Source organism: Lycorma delicatula, chromosome 2, assembly GCF_047948215.1.
Source record: "Lycorma delicatula isolate Av1 chromosome 2, ASM4794821v1, whole genome shotgun sequence".
In the NCBI taxonomy this organism is placed as follows: Eukaryota; Metazoa; Arthropoda; class Insecta; order Hemiptera; family Fulgoridae; genus Lycorma; species Lycorma delicatula.
Window position 1 is genome coordinate 13365800 of NC_134456.1, and position 24242 is coordinate 13390041.

The 24242-nt window shown below is 32.4% G+C and overlaps 1 protein-coding gene across 1 annotated transcript in view; it reads left to right on the forward strand.

Annotated features, from left to right (window-relative positions):
• The window catches only part of LOC142319835 (uncharacterized), a 108517-nt gene that overhangs the window by 60913 nt on the left and 23362 nt on the right, over positions 1-24242 (forward strand). The window contains exons 12-15 of the mRNA XM_075357508.1: positions 5035-5238; positions 10776-10902; positions 21446-21596; positions 22370-22527. Coding sequence (XP_075213623.1) covers positions 5035-5238; positions 10776-10902; positions 21446-21596; positions 22370-22527 — 640 coding nt within the window. The remainder of the gene's footprint in view (positions 1-5034; positions 5239-10775; positions 10903-21445; positions 21597-22369; positions 22528-24242) is intronic.

A 24242-nucleotide genomic window follows, 5' to 3' on the forward strand; every position in this document is an offset into this window, starting at 1 on the left:
TCTGGAACTCATAGATTATACAAGTTACAAAGTGTTCAGTAGCAGTAAAACAAGTTTTATGAATGTGATGTTAAGACCAAAGTCTAATCATCACATGGATAAGAAAATTTTCATTTAGCTAGCAAATACTCATAAGGTCTGGTCAAATGTCAAATTTATACTGAATATTTTAGCTTCAGGGATTTGACATTTTTCTGCAAATTTTTCCCAGGCAGACAAAAGACATAAATAATGTCAAAAACGTTTAATCCTTTACAGAAAGGATTTAATAGCTCAAAAAAAAAGATGATGAGAGTGATTGCCTAAAATGTGACAATTCAACAGGTCCTTCACAGTGACAATTTGCATCACTGCATATTTGCAATGAGGCTCATAATTTTTACACAGTTACAAAATAATTGTAATTTCTCAAAACAAAAGTTCATGTTAACAAAAAATTTTTTGTTAACATGAACTGCTAAAGAAATTTTGAATTATGAATCGCCCAAAAAAACCACACCTCACAAATTTTTCTAGAAGTGAGAGCACAGTTATGAAAAGGATGCCAATCAAGAAGAGTATTTTGAGAGAGATAAAGCTCAATAACTTATAAGAGAAAAAAGTTAAAATAAGCTAGGAACACTTTGAATAGACTTGGTACTGATGCTTTCTTGCCCATAATAATCTCTTTTCACTTCATTAATTATGAGTAATTAATAATGCCATCTCATAAAACTTTTTATCAAAGCAGGGTCAAAATTTAGTTTTCATTTCCTTTAGTAAATTATCTAGATGCTAAAATGTCTCTCTATGTTTTGTCCAGCCCTAAACTGTCTTACAAAAAGATAAAATTTATTGTTTTAGGGCATACTAGACAACTTGTAACACCTGACATGAACACAGTGTATGTAATTAAATCACACTAAAAATTTAACTCTAGGAAACAAAACCGAAGAAACAAATTTACCTAAATCAGTTCTTTTTAATCAAAACAATATTCGCTGAGGACATGATTGCTGTGGCAGTCTGGATAGTAAGAATTGCCAGTTTTCAATAGCTTCTTATTTTATCATCAGATACCGGCTCATAAATTTAAGACTTTAGTTCAAGATTCGGAAGAAACTTATGCACTACTAGAAAAGATCTTGCTCATAAAATTACTTCAATAATGACTAATTTATTACTACAAATTCGTTCTCCATTTGTACAGTTTTTCTTTACTGTTTTTTTTTTTTTTTTTTTTTACATAAATTTCTCTGATTATAAACGATCATTAAGTATTTCAAAAAAGAAAAAGAAACTTTTTTTCATGGTTGAGATAAAACAAACAGAACCGGAGGCTAAACAAAAAAAGACTGAGAGAAGCCTCTGAGTATGTCTGTATAAAGTTACATTTTCACAAAAAAGCAATGAAATGTTATCTTTCCTTTTTACTGACAACGTTTTAATTAATTTTTTATGTTATCTAAAAAAACAACATAATTCTGTCTTAAAATAATTTTTTTTTAACAAAATATAACTAAATTTCTGTTTCAAATAGATTATATTTTTATAAGCAAATTTCTACATTTAAGTAGACTTAACAGCTAAAAAGTGGTTTGAATGTAGGTGCATGTAGTGGTTTTTATCTGTATTAATTTAAAGGTTATTGATACCGATTGTGTAATTTCTGTAAAAGTAAATTTTAAGTGATAAATTGTTGATGTAATTAAACTGTAAATAAAGTGTGATAATAATGATGTTAATCAATATTCCTGATACAGAATTGCTTTTAAAAGGCACTTGACTAAAGTACCAAGAACATTTCATATTGTGATAGTGCATGATAAGTTTGAAATAAACTTTTACTAATTTGCTTTTATACACATTACACATCTGTGCGCATTAAATTTATATATTAATTAGAAATGTGTATCGTTAAAGGATTAATTGTTTTATCACTTATAGGTACGTGCTTGTTATTTATTTGTATTTAATATTAACATTTTTACATCATCACAATTAAAGCATATACCACTAAAGCTATATGATTTTCTTCTTACTGATGTCTATCTGTGTCAATTTAAGGGCATATTGATGAACTTTTTGCGTGATCTCCCATAGCATTATTTAAAAACTTCAGTGGTCTAGAGGAAAATCCTTTCATTGTCAAATTGTATAAAAAAAATAAATAAATAAAATATTTATTCAGATTATAATTTTAGATTACTTAGATTATGTTGGGAGTGGTATTCCGTGAGTAGAAAGCAATTGTTCAAACATTGGCCCAGAAGGTCAAAGTTTCTTAAGAGAAGAATTTTTTCAAAATAAATTTGTAGGAAGATCTTAGATTGTGATTATTAAAATTAGTTCTAATCTGATGTTTTAGAATTTATTAAAATCAGAAACTGTAGCGTAATAAAGTGCTTTCTTTTTTGAAGACCATTGAATTATGCTTTGTAATATGAAAATTCTTTTGTTTGTTTTTTTAAATGATTTTTTTTTCAATGGTTAAATATTCAAAAACACAAACAAGGAGCTTTAAAGATTGTTAATCTACTAAAAATAGCTCCACATTAATCCTGTATACCATCATCAGACAATGAAGATAGGCAATGAATCCTGAAAATTGTCTAATTATTATAGATAGGCTTATCCAGGATTAGCCCGAACAGCCCCGGTTTTTTAGTGCTGTCCAGGTTTGCAAAAAATATTCAGGGTTTGAGAATTTTATGACTGGCAAAATTTTTTTTTTAATTTTAGACCTATATGTTCAACATCACATTTTTAAACATTCTCTTACGGCCATGCATCTCTTAGCCGACCTTGGAGCAAAGCACTGACATTGATTTTGATGGAGGCGTGGCTACCGGACTCACCACAACATTTTACTTAGTCATTTGGCAAAACAACCGGGGCATTGTGTTCGTTCATGTTGTTTTCGTGTATGAAGTAACTCGTCTACATGTTTTTGATCATTTTATCTCTATTCGTTTTTAGTTTCATCGTTTAGCAATGGGCAAAAGAAAATGTGTATTTAATGTTAATCTGCAACAGGAATACAAAGTTTTGAAATTGTGTAATGACAGTAACAGTGAATGTGTTTATTGCACACTATGTACTGGAGAATTTTTTTGTTGCTCATAAAGGAAAGGGTGATATTGAAGACCACGTGGAAACAGCTAAACAAAGGAGTGCTATTAATGCTACTGCTTCACCAAACATAAGAGATTTTGTAAAGAAAAAGATAGGAATAACAATAACAGTGATCTGTAGTGTGCTGCTAAAGAAGCTACATTTTCATACCACACTGCTAGACACAAACTTAGATTGCACATCTAAACTGGTTAAAAAGTTATATAACTTTAAATTTTCATCTGCTAGAACCAAAACCAAGGCAGTTATTATTAATGTTATTTTGCCATTTATATTTGATAATGTGTTGCATTATTTGGAAAACATTAATTATATAACAGTAACGATGGATAGCTCAAACAAAAGTGAAGTAAAACTTGTTCCGATTGTTGTAAGATATTTCAGTCTGGAGGAGGAAATTCAAGTTAAACTTTTAAATTTTGATGAAGTGTCAGGTGAAACTGCTCAAATTTTGACCCAGTACCTTTTGCAGTGTGTGAAAAAATACAAACTTAAAAAGTTGGTTTGTTACACTGCTGATAACACTAACAGTAATTTTGGTGGTGTGAAGAGAAAGGGGAGTTCAAATGTGTTCAGAAAAGTTCAAAGTAATTTAGATAGACCTATTTTAGGAATTGGTTGTTCAGCCCACATTGTACACAATTCAGTACAAATAGCATGTGATTCTCTGCCGGTGGACATATATGTTATTGTTACAAAAATTTATAAATATTTTAGTTCTGTGTATTGTGGAAACAAACTACAAAAAAGTATTATCTCATAGCAGCACAAGGTTCCTTGGTTTTTTACCTGCAATAGAAAGAATTCTTTTCATTTTTGTTGACCTAAAATCATCCTTCTTATCTTGTAACTAATGTCCAAAATTATTATTTGATTTTTTTTTTTAAATCTAGAAAGTGAACTGTTTTTGAAATTTTTATATGGTACTCTACAGTTATTTAATAATATACTTCTGAAATTGGAAACTAATTCTACCGCAGCAACAGAAGCATTTCAGACATATTCTGAATTAATTTCTCAACTTTAGGAAAGAAAAATCCACAAATTTATATCATCTGCCAAAGAATTGCTATGCACTCTAAAAGAAAATAATTATCAGGAACAAAAATTCTTCTCAAGAGTAGGCAGTTTTTATAATTCTAGTATCCAATACTTAGAGTTATGGAGAACCAGTTTTGATAAAGTTAGTAAATTTCAGTGGATTAATTTACAAACTGAAATTGCCCAGTCTGATTTAGAAGAGCGTGCATAAGTTAATGAAATTATAAGTTTCCATAAATATTAATGAACGTACATTGTTGAACCATGTAATTCAAAACAAAGGGTAGGTTGCAGTTCAAATTATGAAAAGGTACCAGATACTATGGAAGAGAAATGGAAAGCAGTTTTTAAGGTGTTTTGAAAACTGATATTTCATGTTGCTATATTTCTAAAATGGTTGAGTTTCCAATGTCTTTGCCTAGGACATCTGCTCCAGTTGAGAGAGTTTTTTCTATTACAGGGAACATTTAGTCTGCAGAAAGGGCTAGACTTTCAGTATCTACTGTTAAACATCTACTAAATGTTAAATTAATTCAGAACTTTCTTGTTGTGAATTTTATGATGTAATTAAAACAAACAAACCATTTCTGAAAAAAATCATGTCTAGTGAAAAATACAACTTAATAAATAAGGTTTAATGTTTCACTAACTTTTAAATAATTTCAAAAATATGTCCTGGGTTGGACCCATAAAAATATGGTAAGCCTAATTATAGGACGTAACTTATTTTCCTGGGATCAGTTCAAAAATGTTTTATACTTTGAAATAACATTGAACAGTTTTTCTTTCAATAAGCTCTTCATGGCAGGTGACAACAGTTCTGATGATAATAAACCATTTTTACAGATTTCATATTATAGCATTTTACTTCTTTTTCAGTTTTATGCAGCAGCGATATTCCATGTAATAAAGTAAAGAAAAAGTATGGTTATGTTTGTGTATGCAATGCTACATATTGTGATAATATAAGCTCACCTAAAAAGCTTCTACCTGGAGAATTCCATTTCTACTCAACTAGTAACAAGAATCCTGGTTTTAATCATGTTACTGGTTCTTTTAAAATGCAAGCTTTCTCTCCTTATGGTAATTATATGTTATTAATAATATTAGGATATTTACTACTGTTTTATTCTATAAGTTCAATGTAACATTTTATTTACTTGCTGTACACTGTGTATATTTTTTAGTCATTCGATAATGTAAGTGTGTTGGACATTTTATGATTGTAACTCTGTTGAAAAAAGTATACTTTGTTCATTTTTATTTATGTGCAAACCAGCATATAGTAAAATGAAAAAAAAAATATTTTTACCAACTGGCCATATCCAAAGAAAGTATATTTGTATGCAATTAAAAGAATATGATATATAAATTTGTCACTGAATATATTTATAAATTCGAGTACACCACCAAGATCAATCAGGATGAAAAAGCATTTATTAAATTTAAGTAATTTTGTAGGATTTCAACATCAGGATAAAGAACTGTTCAAACAGCATATATTTGTTTAAAATATATTTATATAACATTATCTGTATTATTATCTTTCTTATCCTGAAAATAGCAAGTCAAACTACTTTTTTTCATGACCATAAACTCAATATCTATGTATTATACAGAGTGTTTCTAAAATGGTATGCTGGCTACACTTTTATGAATTCTACTTGTAAAACTAAATAAAACATACCTTTAAGAAAAATGGCAATTTTTTTCTTCATTCTCCCCCTGTCTGCCATTTTGTTATTTTTATATAAAAGTTTATATCTCAAGATCAGATAGATGAATTACATTAATATTCAGTAAGCGTCTTGGTTATTGAGTTTTAAAATTAGCAAAAAATCAGGATTTAAATACCTTTGCAAATTATAAAATGGCGGCCATGTTTATTTTTCAATTCGTTGTATCACCATAAATACTAGTTTTATCAAAATTTATGTTATTAGCTAAAATATTAGGCCTTTTGTTTTGAACAAAATGACTTTTTTTTAAATCAGTTAACAAATAACCAAGTTATGGAAGAAAATTGATGTTTCTTTTTCATGTCTTACACTTCACATTCAATTTGATGGTATATTAATTGTTTTTATTTATTCTTAATTTTAGTATTGTAAATTAGTAGACCTAATAATTATGACACAAAATTACAACATCAATTTTCTGCCGTAACTCGACTATTTGTTAACCGATTCCAAAAAATAAAATGTCATTTTGTTCAAAATAGAAGGCTTAATATTTTAGCAAATAACATCAATTTTGATAAAACTAATATTTATGGAGATATAACAGGTTGAAAACAAGGCCACCATTTTGTAATTTGCAAACGTATTTAAGTCCTAATTTTTTCAAATTGTAAAACTCTATTACCAAGATGCTTACCAAATATTAATGTGATTAGCCTATCCGAACCTGAGATATAAATTATTATATAAAAATAATAAAATGGTGGACAGGGGAAGAACAAAGAAGAAATTGCCGTTTTTCCTAAGGATATTTTTTGTTTAGTTTTACAAGCAGAATCCAAAAAACTATAGCCAGCTCACCATTTTAGAAACATTCTGTATATAAATATTCAGGTACTAAGTGCACATAAATCTATAAAAAAAATCCTTTTTTTAAATATTCTGATTTGTACTTTTGTAATTTGTTTTTTTTTTGCATTGCTTCTTGACTTACCAAGGGTGTGGTTTTGAATTAACTTATTTGTACACAATGTTTACTGTGTATTACCCGTAGCTAAGTCAGCCTAGGAATGTTTGGATAATTATATAGCAACAATAATCAGCTAGGTGCAGTTGTGCCCTTAAAACTAGTTGATAATGAGGTAATATACACAAATTATTCATATTGTAATAATATCCTGTGGATTTCCAAAGAAAAAAATTAGTGTGTGCGTATCTGGCTTTCATCCTCAGCTAAGGGTTCGAATCCCAATCAGGCGTAGCATTTTTCACATAGGTATTATAAAATTCATTATTATCCATCAGTAAATATTGGGCATCAGCTTATTGTTGTTATATAAATAAATGTGGCAAGAAATAAGATAAAAAATAACAGCACATGTAAAAGAATAACAATGAAACAAGTGCAAAAGTACTCTTTCTTTATTAAAAAAAAAAAAAAAAAAAAAAAAAAAAAAAACACCGGTTGGCTACAAATGAAATGGATATTTTGATGGTTTGTAAAATCTTAGGTTATTGAAATATTGGTTTCAGTTACCACTATGATGTGTATTTTCAGTGTAAAATAGTACAGCCTGATTTTGTTACAAACAAAATCAACTTGATCATCCCATAGAAAATGGAAACTATTGGTGCATTGTGTAGCAGTTAAGCTATCCATGATGATGGCTAAATGGGATAGGATACATGAATCAAACAGTATTTTATTCACAGTATTTTTAGTATTTAATGTAAATATCAGTATTTACGTATTAACGCCACCGCAGCTACAGATTTATTTAAAAACAAAGTAGTCAATCGGATTTTGGTGGAAATGGGCCGATATAGAGTTTAACAAAGTTTTAAAACAGTCTCTTTATTAATTTTAATAAATGGTTATTTATATTTATTTTATAGATATAATTTAATCAAACTTAACCTACGCTCGCTTCGCTCGCTAACCTTGACTAATTAACAGGAGTGTTTTGATTATTTAAATAATAAATAATTGCAATAATTACTGAATTTATTAAATAAATACTCAAAAAATTACGGTGTTAATTAGTCAAGGTTAGCGAGCGAAGCGAACGTAGGTTAAGTTTGGTTAAATTATATTTATAAAATAAATAAATATAAATAACCATTTATTAAAATTAATAAAGAGGCTGTTCATTTTCCACTGAAATCCGATTGACTACTTTGTTTTTAAATAAAGCTGTAGCTGCGGTGGCATTAATACGTAAGTACCTAAACATCTAAAAAAAATGTAAATACCACGTCATGCTTATTATAATGATTGCTACTAATTACACCTTTTGCTACTTTTTACACCTTATTCATCTTATTAGAATGAACATTCCAGTCTTTTTTTAAACATTCTAAACTAAAATAGCTATTCACAAATTTTGAGGGGACCATGAGAAAGATTATTTATCAAAAAAATTAAAAGATAGAATTTAAGAAATTTTTATGTTTCATTGAGCATAAAATTGTTAGGGTTAAAAGGTGTCAAAAAAATTTGTTTGTCGGGACCATGAGAAAGATTATTTATCAAAAAAATTAAAAGATAGAATTTAAGAAATTTTTATGTTTCATTGAGCATAAAATTGTTAGGGTTAAAAGGTGTCAAAAAAATTTGTTTGTCGGGACCATGAGAAAGATTATTTATCAAAAAAATTAAAAGATAGAATTTAAGAAATTTTTATGTTTCATTGAGCATAAAATTGTTAGGGTTAAAAGGTGTCAAAAAAATTTGTTTGTCAATTTGAGTAATGATATGAAATCGCATCGATTAACAAAAAGAAAATGAAGAATAAATTAAAATCATATGCAATTCTTTATAGTAACAAAACAAGATTTTAACTCATCAGGATGTCTAATACAAACTGCAGAATATAATATTTATCATAAGAGAACATTAATAAGAGTAAATAAAATATATAAAAATTAAATTATTTATGTATTGAGTATCTTAATATAATAATGAGTACAATACCAGTAAAGAGAATTTAAAATGATTAAGACAATTTTTTTGTCAACACAGTCAGTGAAGTGGTTTTTTTCTTTATTTAATCCCATGAAACTTCAAAATGTTCTCATGGCATACTTAAAAGTGCATTCATCTTTTACCTTTAAATAATTATTCCATCATTGATAATTTCAGATAAGGTATTAACAAGATGATAATTTTTTTTTTCAAATGGTCTGAATTGAAATAGTTAAATTTTAAAGTAAAATGAAAAAAAAGTTAAATTTGTTATTTAATTTAATTAAATTTTAATTTTAAAATGGACTAAAAATGTTATTAATTTTGTTTACAGTGAATTGTTTTACATATTTTTAATATTTCAGATATGAATATTGATTTGCAGCATAAATAACTGAACATATCTATTTACTCATACTTATTTTTTCTTCCTAGATTTATTTCAGAGTTTATCCTTCTGTTTTAATATATGACTTACTTTTAAAACCACTTTTTTTTATTTGACTAAAAAATTCATATGAACTTGTTCGAAATAAATTGCTCCATGATAAAAATGGATATTATGTTTTCTTAATATCTGTAACTTATACTGTCCATAGTAATATTTCTTATGACTGTGATACATTAAGACAGCTGCACCAGAGATCTAGTTAGAGTAACATTTTCTTGGTAATAATTACATTCAATATACTGACAATCCCTCTGAAGAACAGTGTAAAGGTGACATTTATTAGATTGAATACTCTGTGGATTTTTATGGGTTCAGCAAACTTATGTACTACAGTATAATTAACTCAGTAAAAAGGCAATGAAAAACCAATACACTTATCATTTGTCATAGTATCCCTGTCAGGAAAAGGCGTTTTTAAGAGGCATCAAATGTTACGTTCATTAATCATATTAAATAAGCTTGTTATTCTTGAGCATGTTTATGACATATTCAGGTTAAATAATACAACTAAATGCCTACAGTCATTATGGTTATGCCATCTAAAAGTCAAAATTGAATCATAATCTTTTTTCAGTTAGAAGTGTTACTGAAATACTTGTATGTTTCCTTTTCATTTCACCTGTTTTTCTGAAGTTAAATAGGAGTGATTTGACAAAGCTTTTACAGCGGTTGCTTTTCATGATATCCTTTACATATGTCATTATGCTTTACGTAATTATTACAAGGAATTATGAATAGACATTTTTAGCATGTGAAAAATGCTGATTTTAACTAAGATTTGAACTTGTAACCGTCACATGAATGACAATCATTACAACACTGCTTAGATGTTGTGTGTTACTAATAGGTTTTCAATAAAATGTATGATATGATAAATTAAGCAAAAATAGCTTGTTTTGGTTGGTATGACAGAACTATTAAACATTTTTCATCAAGTACTCTTAGTTTCATGTCCTTTTTTGCTTCCATACTGTAATTTTATTGAATTACAAAATTATAAAATGTTCCATCAAAAATAAATTTAGTAAAGTTTCTTTTTATTATAGATTTTACCATCCCAGGTTAAAATTCTACATCTAATTCATGAGAGAAGTGTTTTTTATGGAAAATTCCTACAAGATTTGTATGCAACCTATGAAATGAATTGTGACTGTTGGAAGGATGTCAAATCCAACCATAGAATCAAATCCTGGATACCAGTATGTACTCGGTGATCTATCAAGAACATAATAGTCAGTGGTGTATGTATACATCACACATTCTTAAAAAAAAAAGTATTAATACAAGTATATATTTTCCATTTTCTAGCATCACATCAAACCCTTCTTCCCTTACCTTGTTGTAAGAGTTTTGCTATTTTGTATTTATCTACTAAGGAACAGAATTCTTTTCTTTCTTTTACATGGTATGTCAAAGAAAGGATATTTCTGTTAAAAATGTTCAGAAAATAGTAAACAAAGCAATTCAGTCCACATAATTTCTTTATTTCTTATAATTAAAAATAGATTCTTTGAAATTGTTGCAGGAGAGAAGTATTTTGTAAATATAACTAAAAAATACCAGACAATAAGAGGATTTGGAGCAACATTCACCGATTCATTTGGTGTTACCTACAACAAACTTTCTTATGAAGCTCAGGAAAATTTGATGAAGTCAGTATGACTATTTATTAGAGTTTTCTAATCATAATTTTTATTTATTTATTTTTTGTAATCAAGTTTTATTGTGAAACAAGACTTTTTGTTGGTTTTTTTTACCTGAACATAATACTTTAAATAAAAACACATGTTACATCAAATTATGATGGTCAGAATTAATGAGATCCATCCATCTAATGAAGTTAAAAAGATTGGATTCATAGCCCATTTTTAAACTTTTTTTAATTAATTACAATTCTCGTATTAAAATTGATTCTCCATTTTCCTCTTGTTAGTGAGCAAAAAATTAATCAGTGTTTTCTATATTTGTTCAATAAGTTGACTCTAAGACCACTAATTCATGCAATTTATAAAAACAAAAAAAATCCTTCTTTAAAGATTTTTATGAATATTTTTAGTAAGCTAGTAAGTAAGTTGTCAAGTAAGTAAAGAAAAGCAAGACAAAATGATAGTACATTCAGAATTTTTTTTATAAATATGCAGACTTCATCTTTCATTTTATGCAACGTAATAATTTTGTATTTACTTCAGTGACATGTCCAAAAATTTACTGTACTCTATCATAAAAAGAACGTTCCATTATGATTGAGTGTTAACGCAAGAATGATTAAAGTTTCGAATAATATTTTTTATCTCAAAAAATTAACTTGTTTTATTTTCCAATTATTTTTATCTGAATGCAAGTTCCGAAAATAAAATTTATACAAAGAGTTGACTTTATAACCGCGAATAAATTATCGTATGCAGACTGTTTTATTTTCCAATTATTTTTATCTAAATGCAACTTCCGCTGATAACTTGTATAAAATTTTATTTATTTAATTTCGTTTATTTTAATAATTTTTTTTATTATTATGTGCAATAATTATTTCTTTATTATGAAATGCAGTATGTCTCTCTCTCTCTCTTGATGATAATAATTACATTTATTTGTTAGAAGAAGTTTTATCAAAACCGCATAGTTGTTAACGCTCACACTGCAGTTAAAATTGTATTTTAATAAAATTAATTTGTAACCGCGTACTTGTTATCGCTGACACTGCAATTAAAATCAGTACATAAACTAAATTGATAAGATTGTAGTTTACTTTCTTTTAGTAGTCTTTTTTAGTTTCTTTTTGTATATAGATATATATATATATATCATTCTGACTTCAACATTTTACATGTCAACATTACATATTGAAGAAGTGTTCACAATGGCATACTATACAGTACACCATGAGATAAATGAGTTGATGAGCGCCTTTCAAGACTTAATTGAGATTAAGGATCGCATATTGAGAAATATGTATAACCACAATGAAGTCAAACACGCGTCGAATGACTTGATGAATGGGATATTGAGGGCGAGACGACGGGCAATGAGATTAGTTGTTCGTTTCAACCACGATGCTCCACCACCACCATCATCCAGAGTTTCAACGGTATATTCTCCGAACAAGTCTTCCCACCCGGCTGGTCAGAAGCATTTATTATACCAGTACTAAAACCTGGTAAAGACCAAACCAACTCCTCAAGCTACCGCCCTATTTCATTAACAAGCGTTTTGTGTAAAATAATGGAGAGAATGGTAAACCGCAGACTTACATGGTACTTGGAGAAACATGGCTTTCTATCTCCAGAACAGTGTGGTTTTCGACAAGGACGATCTTCTATTGACCATTTAGTGGCACTAGAAACAGCCATACAAAACGCTTTCCTAAATCGCCAGCACCTCGTTGCTATCTTCTTCGATATAAAAAAGGCGTATGACACAGCCTGGTGACGTGGTATTCTTAACACTCTCAAAGAATGGGGAATCAAGGGCAATATGCTTGCTTTTATCCGGGGATTCTTAAATCACCGAACGGCTCGTGTTCGTGTGGATGATTCGCTCTCAGATAGTGTCATCTTGGAGAATGGAGTACCCCAAGGTAGTGTATTAAGTGCCACCTTATTTTCTGTAGCCATAAACGATATTACCAAATGTGTGCAGGCTCCTGTCTCATGTTCTCTATTTGCTGACGACTTTGCTATCTCCATTGCAAGCCGTTCAACACCTACAGCAGAGAGACTACTGCAGAACATTATATCTCACCTTGAAGCTTGGTCCAGGATTACTGGTTTCACATTATCATCCAAAAAAACAAAATGTGTAGTTTTTTCTCGGCTACAAAACCCTTCTATTCTTCTATTCTCCTCTCTATTCTACCAGACGCGGTTGTATATACTGATGGATCGAAACAAAACGATACAGTTGGCTGTGCATTTGTTGTCTATGAAAGAACTTATATGTTTGGTCTACCTGGTATTACGAGTGTGTTTACTGCTGAACTATACGCTATAAATAAGGCTCAAACAACTAACCCTAATCATTAACCCTAAATATAGAAAAGTTCTTATTTGCAGTGACTCGTGTAGTGCTCTCCAAGCCTTAAAAAACTTTTATTCCAATTATCCTATCGTCATTGAAATTTACAACGCAATCGCTGAGTTGAATAATCGCAACACAGAAGTACATTTTTGCTGGGTCCCTAGCCACGTAGGGATTCCAGGTAATGAACATGCAGATTCCGCTGCCAAAGAAGCATGTAACCAGCCTCCTTTCACCACCCGAATTGCTACTTCTTATTTTATTAACTATGTAAAACAATCACTTAGAGCAAGGTGACAAGATGACTGGACGGCTACAGTTGATAATAAACTCCGTCAGATTAATGATTCTGTGTTACCATGGGACTCCTCATACAGAAAACCCCGGCGTGAGGAAGTAGTTCTCTGTCGATTGCGGATAGGACACACGAGGGTCACACACGAGTACCTGTTTACAAGAGGACAAGCACCTCTATGCGTACGATGCAACTGCCGCTTGACTGTGCGCCACATACTCGTGGACTGCATATGTTATGCGGCATTGCATCGTAAATTTAAACTACCCAGAAACATCCGTGGAATCTTGTGTAATGATAAAGAGGTTTTAAACCGGATGTTTCTGTTTTTGCGTAGTATAGGGTTAATACAAAAAATTTAATTACTCTAGTCCTATGCATTGTTTTTGTTATCCGAGTAGCGAGCATTTTACACTCCCTATCGGAATTTTTTTTTTATATATATATTCATATTTTTTTTGTTTTTTTTATGTTTTTTTTATGTTTTTTTTAAATTCGTCTGTGATATTAGTTGTAAGACTTTAAACGTAATAGTTTTAAGTTTTATGTCCTTTTTTAGTTTTAAGTTTTATTTATTTTTAATATGATAGTTTTTAACGTAGTTTTAAGTTACATGTTAGTGTTTTGGTTATCCGAGAATGGGCCTTTTACACCCATTCCGGATTTTGTTTCCTGTGATAGTAGTTTTAAGTTTTAATTTTATGTAACAACCTTAATTACTTTTATTTTATTTATTTTCCGGGCGATGATAACGTCCAACCGTTTTTCGCACTAAAAAAAAAACCACCATCAATATCTAACCATCCAGAAGAAGAGGCAGAATCCGATGGGTCCGTAACGGATTTCAATCCGACTAACAACGACAACGACGACAACAACAGCAATAACAATCAACCACCACCAGACCATCGCCATTACCGGATAATGAATTGCAAATAATACACGAAATTATCGATGGTGATAATGGGCAGAGTAGTAGTAGTACCAATCATCGTGTTCGTCGTGGACATCAATGTTGACGTCGGCGTGTTCGGGTGTGTCGTCGTCCGGAGGTCACAGACGTGGCTGTTAGTTCGACACCACGTCGACCTCATTGTAGAACTCTAAATAGAATTCTACAACAGGTCGACGCTAATTCAAGCCAGTCTGTTGAGGTCATTGATGGAAACTCATCAACCGACAGATGTCCAATCTGTTTAACAGAATCGGTAACTGTCGAGTTGTTGTTTGCAGTCATCGATACTGCGAAGACTGTGTGCGTAAATTAGCAAGGTACAGCAGAATATGTTCCGTCTGTCGACGAGATGTATTGGGCTACCGCCACATTAGAGAGGGAGACGACAGTAATTGATGTAAGTAATTATAATTTTTTTAGTGTTTTTTTTTTTTTTTAAAGTCATTTATATTATTAGATATATACTTTATTTCATTTTTTTTACATATAATTTTTTTCACTTACAATAATTTATAACATAATGGTTTTATTTTAAATAAAAGAAAGGCAATATATATCCTCACGATAAAAAACATTAACAATAGTCATGGTCTTGAGCTACTAGGGTTTCGTTTACGGTTCTTGGACTATGTGCTCATAACCGTGGGCTATGAGCACTTCGTTTACGGTTCTTGGTCTCTTTTGCGGAGTGTTGTCATCATTGTTGGGTGGGATTTTACGTTTCTTTTTGTTTATACTGTGATGTCCGTATGGAACTGTGTTGATTTTTTTTTCTAATATGTAACGTTTATCGTCGTAAGGCGAAAGTGATTTCTTTGACTTGTTAATAGAAAATATATTGTGCAAAGTGCTTATGATTCCGTACGCGCTTGTGTACGTAACGGAATCATCAAAAAGACTTTTTTTGTACAGATCGTGTCTAAGATCCTTTGCAATGGATACTCTAGGAATACCCTTTGCTACATTCTTCTCTTTCTTATTAAAGTCGAGAATGCTATACATCTTAGCACGAAGACCGACAAATTCACGAATAGCTTTTCCAGTCATTTCGCCTTTGAATTTACCAAGTCGTTTCTTATTAGTATTACTAAAACATGCGTGATCGTGAGGGTAATCTGAAGTATCGAACCGATCGATATCGTGAAGAATATCGTTGTAAACGTTATCGGTCACGATATGATACATCAGACTATCCGTATCGGTCATTAGAAGATTTATATTATGACCGTACTTTTCCACCATGTAGTCATTTTGGAATTCCTACATGATCATTTTGCTAATGTCCAATACGGTAAATCCGATGTAGATCGGACGATTGAGGAATATCTCCGTTTTCTTCAGACTTACCCCGACGACATCCTTGTTATAGATGTACCAAGCCTTAACTCTCGGTTTTGCAATCACCTTATCCAATTTACGTTCGTTAGTGACCAGTTGGAAGTCTATTCTGTTTCGTACGTTTTCCAAGGACTTACCGTACACCGCGTTGTTCATCAACTTAAAAAAATCCTTTTCAAAACTGTTTCGTGCTTGTGCACGCTTTTCAGTATTGAAATCGATGTACGGTTTCAACCATGGCGATTGGGAGAATTCCAGAACTCTGTGAACGTTTTTCACTTTCAGTCCTAGTCGAGTATACAACTTTAGGTTTCTGTAATGTAAAACGTATTTTTGTTTGTCGTACAATGTTGTCATTAATTTCTTTACGGAACATCTCTTTATGTCCTTCAAATAGGGGGGACAACATATCGGTTGGTACTAATCGTTCTGGTGCGAGAGGGTAATCCTTGTGACGATCGTGCAATTCTTTCGGATACTCAAGATCCACTTCCAAGATGTAGCCCTTTTCACCACGATCGTCAACGCTGTTAATATCGATATTGTCAATCTCTTCAGTACTCAACCACCTAAAATTAGCGTGTGGTAAGGGCTCAACCATGGCTGTTTCGTAAAGGTTGTTGCAATCGTAATATTGAACCCAGGATATGGGTTCGGATGGGTCATACTGATCTGGAATGTTGGGATTGTTCGCCTTGGCGTACCTGTTTGAAATCATGGCTACACCGCCTCGTGTACCTTTTTCAACAAACAGATGCATATCTATGTCAGTCAACAGTTCCAATTTTTGTCGGGTAAATTTAACATGGCATTCCACGTGAAATGGAATGTGGAGTGGAGTAAAAGTGACAGGGGTCCAAACCGTAATATTGCATAGACGTACTTCGGAAATTTTCAAAGACGTCTGCCAACAATAATACGTCGCTAAGAAGATAAAGATCGTGGTAATCGCCTAACGTATTGCAGTCAAACGTTTCCCACACGTTTTGAGCGTGGACGTGATCATCGTCCGTTATGTTCTCTCTTCTTAGCGTACTGTAGAATGTCATCTGCGGTGGAAGTTGGGTTTCGAAAAAGTTGTTTATATGGGTCATGTACTCGTACGGGTAAACGCCTTTACGGATTAAACAATTTCTTTTCTCGGGTAGCGGGTAACAGTTCGTGAGACGTTTAAATACGGTGTCTTTGTCCTGACAATGTTTTACAAGATTTTTTACAAGTTTTTCGAGCGACGACGAAAGAAATTGTAAAGAGTCCAAGAATCTCAATGGACCGACGGACAGTGACTGTAATCGCTCGGACGTGTTGGCGATACAGTTTATTTTTACATTGTCCTTATATTTTCTCAAAGCTTGAACTATATGATGCCTATCGTAACCGCGGAGGTTATGAAAAAATACCGGAATATGCTCGGTGCACTTACAATTTAAATTGCACTCGTTATGGCATGCACCGAGAAACCGTCCTGTGGTATGCGAGTGATGGCGTACACGATCGTCGTCGTTCAACTCACAATGACAAAGAAAACACTCGGTAGCCCCTTTGAAATGTTTCAGTGTCTTCATCGGTTTTTCGGTAATCATAATTTTGTGCAATCTATCGGCGTGAGCGTACAAGTCATCCAGCATCTTTTCAACGATATTTTCACCATCGGTTCTCGCTCGGCAGACTACAGGGCCTTCACAAATCTGCCCTTCCTCGTCGAAGATTACATAGGCGTAACCGGACGGAAGATGATGGGCTACCTTATCGGTAAAACTAGTGTTTGGTTTAGGGATGGCAGTGTCCATCGGATGTACAAATGATTCAAAGTCTGCATACACCGTATACGGAACGCGTAGTGTGGCCGAGTAGTCCCTAAACTTCACGCATTTCTTTTATTTAGCGGGATCGGGTACTCTTATCCTTTGTGCACCGTGTCGCTTACACTCGATCAAATGTTGGTTTAGGTTTTGTGTAGCGACAAGTGGGTCTGATGAACTGAAACGGTGCAAACAGTAAGGGCAATATTGGCTGCTACCGCGATGTTTCGTAAGCACTGAAAGGAGACGAGATAGCCCATTTTTACCTGGTTTGGTATTTATAAGGCAATAGTGGAATTTATCTCTCCGTCTCCCCTGCAAGCAGCAATAGGTGTATGCAGTGGGTACGATCGCGGTTTTTGGTAACACGTACCGGGTACACACGATCGTTATCTTCCTCATAGCCGTAGACATTGATGCTCATTGTGGGGTTCAACACCTCGAAGCGATCAATGTCTTTTACCTTTACTGGATATGATATCCTGTTCATGTTAATTTCATGTTCGTACTTTGCATACCAAACCTGTCGTTGGATTTTGCCAGGTTGATTGTAGAGGTATGCTAGTACGGACCATAGGAAACATTTTTCATCATGCGGATTTTTTACATTAATTATTGCCTCTCTTACAAGTTTTTTTGGTGTTTTTATAAATTAACTAGAGGCGCTGTATAACGGACGGTAACGGATAATGTTTAAATCAATATAAATTATTTTACTCATTACCCACCCACTGCCGTTGTTGATGAATTTGGTTAGTGTCTCTATGGTCTTTTCTACAGATTCTATCCACGATTCTTCAACAACGTTGGTGTTATCGTCCAAATTTATCACCGTTCTAGTTTTTCCATGCAGGTACAAATTGGTAAATGTTGTTTCTACTCCGTCTTCGAGATGTGTCTGTTTCATCAATTCAACATTTACAGCAACGTGCCTGTAGAAACAGAATAATTTTAGTACATATTGACTACTTTTTTTAAAGATAAAAACAGTACATTTACAAAAAAATATTAACGTTTTTAATTAGCATTTGATGTTGCCATCAAAGCGTCCGCCTTCTTCCTTCAAACGATTCAGTTTGTTGGTCTGATACCGCAAAAGGGTTGAATGAAGGTATAATTCCTCAAAGTCAGACAGGTCCCATCGAAGACGGATGACGTTGTTATTTATTGCTTGGATAACTACCGGCGATACCATTTCTATTTTTTTGTAATATGTGAATCAAATTAAAATAACATATATCGTAACTTTGTTTTTTTGTGTGTTTCAGTGAGTAACAGAAGAAGAAGACATTTTTTTTCATTATATATATTATTTATTTTATTTGTTTAAAAGTATTTTTTATTGTATTTATTTTTTAAAATTTATAAAGTATTTTTTTATTGTATTTATTTTTTTAAATTTAATTAAATAATTTATTTTATTTGATTGAAAGTTATTTGATAATACCATACTGTCCCATTAGTATTTATTTTTTTAAATTTATAACGTATTCTTTTTATTGTATTTATTTAAACAAAATTTAATTAAAATAAAACTTACCTTGCTAATTAAGATGAAAATATAATGATCTCTCTGCGATCGATGTATTCATTCCCAATAACAGATTGCGAATGATGAAATCACACAGATGTTTTCACTTATATACTAACACAACTGGATTTAACCGGTTACAACAACTCGCACACTTTTGTATTAGTGACCCGACAATTATAAAAAAAAAAAAACATTTTCCTTATCGCATCCGCTCTTATTTGAAACGACGATCCAGTTCGCACGTACGCACTAACGGCTAGTGTTTTGTAGGCCTACTAGGGAGAGATTTCACTCTAAAAAAAAATTTCAACGCCCCACGGTTGCTACCTAGTGTGCATGTGCCGATTCGAATTCCAACGCTGCGATTGGTCAATCGGACAACTTTAGACCTCGTCGGTCCCACAATTCTTCAGTCGAGCGCCGCATCTCGCACGGTAAACACCTCTGCGTCATTCCGCTGACGCACGCACGCAAACACACGCGCAGCAGACACCGCCACCACCGCCTCCCGGAGCACAATCTACGACGAGAACTTCCCTCCTTCGCGGTGACGCCTCCCGACGCCATCGCCTGGACGACCAGGATCATCCTCGTGGTACGTCTAAATTTTTTTTTTATTCACTTGTTTGTATATATATATATATATATATATATATATGTATGTATGTGTGTGTATATACAGACTGATGTGACGTTAAAATTCACACCTTATGTAGAACATTTTTCACTCATTACATCAGGGAGTCAGCCGATTGGTTTAAGGCGTCAGTCGGTCGCGTTCCGTCATGACCGGGTTCGAGTCCTCTAGCCGACTGAATTTTTTTTCACTAATGTAACAATGTGGAATTAAAGATCCTAGTAGTATAGGATATTGTTATAATTTATTATTAAAATTAAGCCTTATTACTTTTATATCACTGTGTTAGATTAAGACTAATCATACTATAGCCACAAATCAAGACAAGGAGGGAAGAACATAGCTACGGTGCGGCCGATGTCCTGCACAATGATGGGAAAAATGATCTAGGCTGGAGGCACTGGATAAACAGGAATGCAGGTAAGGGGTATGGAACAGCATTGTTACCCTGCAGGTTGAATACAGAAAGAAATGAAAATTAATTTAATCCATTGTATCGTAAGAAATGTCATCAAACTATGTGTTAACAAATAACTCAACATTTTATTTTATTTATGTTCATGTCCATGTTTATGTTGATTTACGTGTATTAGGTTAATTCAGTTACTTATGTTATTGGGTATAGAAACAAATAGGGAATATTAAGGAAAAGGCCTATACAGTTGATGAAGAGGCAGTCACATGAGGGGGTAATTATAGCCCCAGGTAAAGATATCTGGATGTACTGCAGCAGCAAAGGATAGGCAGAATCAAAAAGTAGTTCCAAATGGAGGTGGACTCTGAATGTCTAAGGAAGGGTGAAGACACCTACCTGTGTTTTTCATTTTATATATAAAAAACAAGAGAAAAAAATGACAACAGGAAGAAACATGGCACCATGCTGGGCAAGGGAGGTAGCCCCTACGGCTTGGGTGTTCTGGCCATCCACACACAAGAGTGGGGAGTCAGGGCTCCCTGATGATGGCATAAGGGACCCTCAAGGTACGATGAAAACGTGTGGGGAGAGTGAAAAATATGCGCAAAGCACATCTGGTTCTGATGGGCTAAGGCCAGGAAGGGTACCCCTTCAGTGGAGGAACATGCCGGCAATCCGGAAGGGGAGGTCAGCGTGTTTCAATGAAGCGGGAAGGATCCCAACAGGTAAGCTCCTGGGAGAGGAGCAAGATTGAGTGGCCAGAGACTGCTGCCACGGCACTTAAGGTGATTGTGTTATGTATGCCTAACAGCAAAGACCAGTTGCCTTTGAGGTGCTAAAAAAATTCATGGAGGTTTGGGATGACTATGATGGAAGTGAAGAGGCGATCCTAAAAAAAAAAAAAAAAAATAGGAATTTTATCAAGAGTGATTTACATGGATAAATATAATTTTTGCAAGGGTCTTTTTAAAATCAAATATAATTATTTCTGTTTGCTATCTGTTAAACGTTTTTGTCAACTTTATTACACATGAAGCTTTACATAAGCTTAACTTTGCGATACATTCATCTGTGTTGTGACATTTTGTTTGTTTTGGCTTTCAGGTGATAATAACCCATCTGGTTGTTAAAAACAAGAAGTGTTTTATCATAAAAATTAGTAAAATTTAGAAGTATTGATTTAATTTTTTGAAAACGATTTTCAGATCTTTTTTTTCTGAGGATGGTATAGAGTACACTGTATGCCGTGTTGTATTTGCTGCTTCAGATTTTGCACTAAGAGTTTATACTTACACACCTAATTATGATCCTACTTTGAAGTCATTCAACTTAACCGAGGATGATTATCTTTATAAGGTAAAATAAATTTATTGTTTCTGTTAAAAAAAATATGTTAAATGTTAAAATTTATTGTTTCTGCATTTTTACTTAAAAAAATAGAATATGTATACTTGGTGTAGAAATTAAGACTGTTCTAGAGAGAGTTGAAGATGGAGTGTTTATATGTAGAGCTATTAACTGTTCACAGCAGCTTTATAAAAGTGAGTTTCAAATTTTCATTAAGCATCTTTTTTTGTTCTTAAAATTAATAAATAAATAATTTTTTCAAATTTTAGATTTTCTGAACATGTTCTTAAAAACTACATTTCAAAATGAATGTATGATTTTTTTAAATTAATTATTTATTAATTGTTAGTGTTTCTTTTTAGTTCTTATAAAACTGTTTTTACTATAAATGTACATAGTAGAAAGGAAAATTCATAATAATGCTGTAAATTGTAAACAAACTTAGTATCATAAATGTGTTAACAAATGATTCCCGAACTACACTGAACATCAATAACTGAGAAAGAAATGTTATAACTGTGGGATTTCTAAAAAAATGTAACTGAAACAGGGAATAGAATGTAGACAGTTTGTTAAGTGTCTACAAAACTGAGTAAGAATGAAACATGAAAAAAATACATTTGTTAATTACAGAGAGAAGAGACAGAACACTATATGTACACTCTAATATGTAGGAGTATGTGAGTGAAGGATAGTTGAGCTGCTCAGTTTTAATTTTAAGTCCAATTCATCATTATCTTGAGTTGAATTTGTTTTATTTAACTTAATCTCTCTGATTTCAGATACCTCAAATAAGAAAAGCATTAAACATTACAAAAAGACATATAAATCTCTTGGGATCTACATGGACTTCTCCAGAATGGATGAAAGTTAATAATAAAACCACATCTGAATATCTAAAAAAGCAGTTCCAGCAAGTATGGGCTGATTACCATATCAAGTAAGTCATTAATATTACTATTAAGAAATGAAGGCATTGCATTGAATTATCATAACTCAAATCCTAATTACAAACTCCCTTCAACTAAGTAAGCAACTACAGTATATTCAATTCAGATGAGCATTGTTAATTCCAGTCCTTAGATATTGTTAGTGTTATAATTAGGTATTTTTTACATTTCTTATTCGTTGTAAATAAATTTTAGTATTTTCCCTGTCTATCATTAATCTTATAATTAGAAAAAAACAATCTCTATTTCCATTTGGTTAATATATAAAATGACTTTTTATATATGTTAGATTCTTATCTTGGGGACAGCATTATAATTATTACTATCATTATAGAAAGTAGTGAATATAATACCCAAGACAGTTTCAGTATACTCCTGAAGAACAAATCTAGAATATCCAGTTCCACATCTCTAATTAATTCTAGCAGAATTTACCTTCTTCCTACTACTCAATGCTGTAATAGCAGCTGTGAGGGACTTTACTTCGTCAGATAATGCTTCTAGTAATTTGGTGAGTTCTTTACAAGATCCGTATTCATTCTCTTTTTGTATATTGTTTGAAGAGAGAGGCTGAACAAAACATACACCAGGTTGTACATGATTCCTCATGTTGAGGGATTTCTGTATTCCCATCAAGCCACAGAAAAGGGAACTTTCTGTTCAGTACAGATCTTCAAAATAGCTTTCTCTTCTTTGTAAATGGGGCATTCCTGCGATATTGCTGATCTTTTCCTATATATTTAAGGACTAGCAGTTTTCAGCATTGTTCCTCATTAGTTACTTCAATAAGCAGGGTGCTACTCCTGAGCTTTTTAAGTGATTTTGGATCTCCGCAAGCTGTTACAATTTCATTACAAGAAACCTTACTGAAGAAAATTTTACCCCCTCTGTAACTTTCTTTATCTCCTCATTACTGGCTAAGCCCTCAACCAATAACATCGGTCAAAGTCTTTCCAAACCCCCATTTTTGTTGGTTTTTCAAGTGGACCAACAACAGAAATTATGTTATTTAGAATTGCCATACGGTTCCCACGAGTACCAACGATATAAAGGACCACTCTAACACGGCACACACACGTACCAGAGCTAAAGCTAAATACAACTGGGTTTGCCCAGGTGCCCAGAGTACATCATTCAAGACTCATTACTACATTTTATCCACCCATCAGCATGATAGTTTCCACCTTTGGGTTACGATTGCGTTTCATAACCCATTTGCTAATGTCGCAACACCACCAAGTGCAAGAGTAAGAAGAAATAATGTTAGATGTGTTGTTGTATATGGGTATATGTTTTAATTTGTGTAGTTTTATTGGGGTAGTGTAAAGTATTCTACAGCACTATGTGTAGTGGGAAGAAAATCTGCAGAGGCTAGGGCCGTGGGGTCGCCAACCCCCAAAGTCTTAAACAATAAGACTCCCTGTCGAGGTCCTCATAAATGAATGTGTGTGTGTGTGTGTGTGTGTGTGTTTACATATATATTATTTATTTATTTGGAAGAGAGTTCATTTGTTGTGTATAAAAGTTTCTAAAATGATATATGAGTATAAGAAAAAAATTAGTTAGAAAACAATAAAGAAACACTTGTAATTGGTTGCAGTGTGCTTCTGGCTATCTCAAAAATGATGCAAGTGCAGAAGAAACTAGCATATAAGAGGTTTTGCAATCTCGTAATTTTATTGAAACTTAAGTTTCAACTGATTTC